Source organism: Pan troglodytes, chromosome 6 (genome assembly GCF_028858775.2).
Source record: "Pan troglodytes isolate AG18354 chromosome 6, NHGRI_mPanTro3-v2.0_pri, whole genome shotgun sequence".
In the NCBI taxonomy this organism is placed as follows: Eukaryota; Metazoa; Chordata; class Mammalia; order Primates; family Hominidae; genus Pan; species Pan troglodytes.
In genome coordinates, this window is record NC_072404.2 from 158,884,650 (window position 1) to 158,889,932 (window position 5,283).

The 5,283-nt window shown below is 42.0% G+C and overlaps 1 protein-coding gene across 1 annotated transcript; it reads left to right on the forward strand.

The window, feature by feature from the left end:
- The first annotated feature begins 1,034 nt into the window (after positions 1–1,034).
- TAS2R41 (taste 2 receptor member 41) lies at positions 1,035–1,958 on the forward strand. The gene is given in 1 exon segment (NM_001009128.1): positions 1,035–1,958. A coding segment is annotated over 1 exon segment (924 nt).
- Positions 1,959–5,283: the final 3,325 nt, after the last annotated feature.

Genomic DNA, 5,283 nt, shown 5'->3' on the forward strand with positions numbered 1-5,283 from the left:
CTCATAGGGACCTCTTTTTGATGTTGGTGTTAGACAGGACTCACATATGCCTCGGGTATCTCAGGGTGGCAGACAGACTGTAAAGTGGCCCTGCCTGTCCCTCAACCCTGGTGTTGGGCCTTTGTGTAACCTCCTTCTTTTGAGTGTTGTTGGCGACAGTGACTTGCTTCTAGCCAATAGACTATGGCAAAGGTGATAGGCTGTCACTCCAATGATTGTGTTATGTTATTTAAGACCCCATCTTGTTAGCAGACTCCCTTTAGAGACTGCTGACTTGACACGTGAGTGGCCATGCTGAAACAGCTTACCTGGCAGAGACTGTGAGAGGCCTCTAGGACCAGAGAGCAGTCTCCCACCAACACCCAGGAAGAAACAGGGGCTCTCAGTCCTGCTTCAGAAGGCCCCTCAACCACATGATAATGAATTCTCTCACTGGAAATACAAAACCCGTTTAAACCATTATCATTTACATCTCAGGATTCATGGAGGATCTAAGTAGAGATCTGGATGGAGAGGTAGACGAAGTGTTTGATTTTGAAGGGATTTGTGGGCAAAGGCAGTAAGGTAAGCATGGATGTGTAACAGGGAAGTACTGAGACAGAATTCTTTGATGTCACTATTTTTCCTATGTATCTCCTATACTTGTCTCTATATTTAAAGTCTTAAGAATGTTCTGATGGGAAGAGGAGTGTTCATATGGCCTGAGGATGGAACTCAGTCACAGAGACCCGGAAAAATCATAGACATTGATACTAACCATGGCAGCATGCAGGCAAAACTGGACAAGGCAAATTAGGGTAATTTGCAGGCCTAGTGGTAACTGACACTAGGATAAATTTGCATCCTGTCTGAGCCAAGAGCACACCTCTCCTCTTTAGCCTGAGCATCCTCCTCTCTAAGTGAGCTCTGGTTCAGATGCAGAGCCTGACCACTCTTTAGCACTCCTAGGAAAGATTAAAAGCAGGACTGTGGCTAGGGGCAGGGAGGAGGCCAGGGACCAAGGCACTCAAGTGGGGACTGCAGGAGGGGTCAGAATGCAAGCAGCACTGACAGCCTTCTTCATGTTGCTCTTTAGCCTGCTGAGTCTTCTGGGGATTGCAGCGAATGGCTTCATTGTGCTGGTGCTGGGCAGGGAGTGGCTGCGATATGGCAGGTTGCTGCCCTTGGATATGATCCTCATTAGCTTGGGTGCCTCCCGCTTCTGCCTGCAGTTGGTTGGGACGGTGCACAACTTCTACTACTCTGCCCAGAAGGTCGAGTACTCTGGGGGTCTCGGCCGACAGTTCTTCCATCTACACTGGCACTTCCTGAACTCAGCCACCTTCTGGTTTTGCAGCTGGCTCAGTGTCCTGTTCTGTGTGAAGATTGCTAACATCACACACCCCACCTTCCTGTGGCTGAAGTGGAGGTTCCCAGGGTGGGTGCCCTGGCTCCTGTTGGGCTCTGTCCTGATCTCCTTCATCATAACCCTGCTGTTTTTTTGGGTGAACTACCCTGCATATCAAGAATTTTTAATTAGAAAATTTTCTGTGAACATGACCTACAAGTGGAATACAAGGATAGAAACATACTATTTCCCATCCCTGAAACTGGTCATCTGGTCAATTCCTTTTTCTGTTTTTCTGGTCTCAATTATGCTGTTAATTAATTCTCTGAGGAGGCATACTCAGAGAATGCAGCACAACGGCCACAGCCTGCAGGACCCCAGCACCCAGGCTCACACCAGAGCTCTGAAGTCCCTCATCTCCTTCCTCATTCTTTATGCTCTGTCCTTTCTGTCCCTGATCATTGATGCCACAAAATTTATCTCCATGCAGAACGACTTTTACTGGCCATGGCAAATTGCAGTCTACCTGTGCATATCTGTCCATCCCTTCATCCTTATCTTCAGCAACCTCAAGCTTCGAAGCGTGTTCTCGCAGCTCCTGTTGTTGGCAAGGGGCTTCTGGGTGGCCTAGATGGCATGGTTTCCTTATCTAGACCGCCGGAAAAGAAAGGTGAGGATGGCAGAGCTGTGGCCCACCGACGTGGAGGTGTTTTCATAGGTAGATGAATACTGGGTACTGTTATGGGGTTCCTCCTCTGGGAAGCGGAGGAGACAAGGAAATCTGGGAACTCTCTGAGCATGCTTCCCTTCTTTGGAATATTATAAAGATGCAGTCCCATGGATCCCAGAGAGCCAGTATTGCCCAGAAGTTCAGAATATGTTAATATGATGTCATGCTACTCCTTACGTTTGTATCCCTTTGTTATCTGGAAGGCTTCGATTAAAAGTGTTGATTAACTGTGCCGTCGCATCTCCACTGCCTTTCAGAAAGTTAAGAGCAAATATTTGCCTCTATGGCTGAACTGAGATGTGGATAGTGAAGCGACAGCCTTCTTGAGGACAAATGTCATGGTTACTACGAGAGCCCCAAGGGACAGGCAGTTGTGGCAGGCAGTGGCCTGGGCTGTGAGTTCTGATTGCCCTTTACTGCGTGAAGATACTTTGTCTCCACACAAACTTGGATAATCTGGTTTTAATTTTATTAAATTTACTGGAAGGGTTTCTTTACACCACCCAGTTTCTTTTCTCATTAACATTTCTGACTTCAATTTTCTCTTCTCTGAAGTCTGAGTAGTAGCCAGACTTTTTTCTTGTTTATCATTCCTTTAGAAAAAGACACATTGTGACTTTCTTGTCTTCCTCAAGCATATGTCACAGAGTCACATCTGCATTGAATAAACACGTACTTTTCAATCTGAAAAACAGACTCAGGAATTTCACTGGACTGGGAGTGGTGGCGTCCGTAATCCCAACACTTTGGGAAGCTGAGGCAGGCGGACTGCTCGAGCTCAGGAGTTCAAGAGCAGCCTGGGCAAGATAGTGAGACCTCCTCTCTACTAAAAATTCAAAAAAATCAGCCAGGTGTGGTGGTGTGCACCTGTGGTCCCAGCTACTCGTGAGTCTGAGGTGGGAGGATCACTTGAGCTCAGGAGATAGAGGCTGCGGTGAGCTGTGATCACACCACTGTACTCCAGCCTGGGCAACAGAGTGAGACCCCGTCTTAAAAAAAATTCATTATTTTGTATCTAAAAACTACTTAAATATTGTTTTAAAAAGAACCACCCTGTTCAAAATTTTACGTTTAAATACTGTTTTAAAATAACTTACTCCAATTACTGTGCAAATGATTTTAGAAATACTTTTGGAAAACATTTTATTTAGAGATGAGTGCCTCTAAGATAGCTTAAACGTTTTTGCTAAAGGGCATCAATGTGCAAATTTCAGAGACTAGCTTGCAGCTGAAACCCTGATAGGGAGAAATTGTAATTTCCTCTAAGAGTGAAGACTTTGATTAGGGGATGTACCGATGAGTGGATGAACACTCATGAACAATAATCTTTGGGCACCTGGCTCTACATTTTTAATTTAAGCATTTATTTTTAAAAATACCTAATATATTTTCATGGCTGAAAATTCAAAACCTATTGAAGAGTATGTATAGAAAATCTCCCTCTTATCTGTTCCGTCCTGAGGCATTCTTACCAGTTTTATGTCTATCCTTGTAGAGATATTTTATTCTATCAGAAAGCCACTAATACCTAATGAACCAGTCAACTAACTTATGCACTGGTATATTCTATACTAGTACCTAACTAGCTACCAATCAAATAACTTATAATGTCTCCATCTTTCCATACAATGGTTGCAGAATACACACATTGTCCTGCCCCTTGCTCTTTTCACCTTATAACATATCTTGGAGAGCTATGTATGTGGATATGCATAGTATTTCCTCACTTGTAAAATTTTTTGCACTGATGTGCCACAATTTCTTTAACTAGCCATGTGTTTGTGGTCATTTAGGTTACTTCCTGTTTTTTGTTGTTATAATAATGCTATAATGAATAATCTTCTGCATATGTAATTTTCCACATGTGCAAACTAACTATGGGATAAGTCTCATGAAATGGAATTACTGAGTTGAATGGAATGTGCATTTCTAATTCTGACAGATATCACCCTTTATTGGTTTGCATCAATTTACTTTCCCACCAGCAATTTATTAGATAACTTTTTTCACACTTTCTGTTTTTGCCAACCTGTTAGGTTAAAAAACATTAGCTGTCATTTGCATGACTCTTACTATGAGTGAGTGTTTATAATTATTTTATATGTTTAGAGCCATTTATGTTTATTTACTGTGGACAGTCTATCTTTTTTGGGTTTGGCTTTTGGCCTTTTTCTTATTGGTTTTGAGGAACTCTTTATAGCTTAGAGGAATTAGCTCTTTATTTGTGATATAAGCAGCAAAGCAATTCCCTACTCCCAGTGTTTTTTATTTTATTTTTTCTGAATTCTAATGTTAGTTTTAAAAACTCTTTTATTTTGAAATAATGATAGACTCACATGAAGTTGTAAAAATAGCATAAATCTTCATCCAGCTTCCCCCAGTGGTGACATTTTATATAGCTGTAGTATGATAACAAAACTAGAAAACTGACATTGCTACATTACTGTTAGTCTACAGAACTTATTCAATTTTTACTATTTTAAAAACTTACATTGGTGTGTTTGTGTGTGTAGTTCTATTCAATTTTATCCTAGTTAGAGATTTGTGTAATTATAATCAAGATACAGAACTATTCCATCAACATAAAAGAACTCTTTCATGCTACCTCTTTACATTTGTACCTACTTCCTTTACCATATGATGTGGTTTGGCTCTGTGTCTTCACCCAAATTTCATCTCAAATTGTAATCCCCATGCATTAAGAGAGGGACCTTATGGAAGGTGATTGAATCATGAGGGTTGTTTCCCCCATGCTGTTCTCATGATACTGAGTGAATTCTCACAAGATCTGATGGTTTAAAACTGTGGTACCTCCTTCTTTGCTCACCCCTTCCTGCTGCCACGTGAAGAAGGTACTTTCCTCCCCTTCACCCTCTGCCATGACTGTAAGTTTCCTGATGCTTCCCAGCTATATGGAACCATGAGTCAATTAAACCTCTTTCCTTTATAAATTACCCAGTCTCAGGTAGTTCTTTATAGCAGTGTGAAGATGGTCTAATATAAATAATTGGTACCAGGAGTGGGGTACTGCTCTAAAGATAACCTGAAAATTTGGAAATGACTTTGGAGCTGGGTAACAGGCAGAGGCTGGAACAGTTCGGAGGGCTTGGAAGAAGACAGGAAGATGTGGGAGAGTCTGGAACTTCCTAGAGACTTGTTGAATGGTCTTAACTAAAATGTTAATAGTGATATGGACATTGAAGTCCAGGCTGAGATGGTCTCAGAT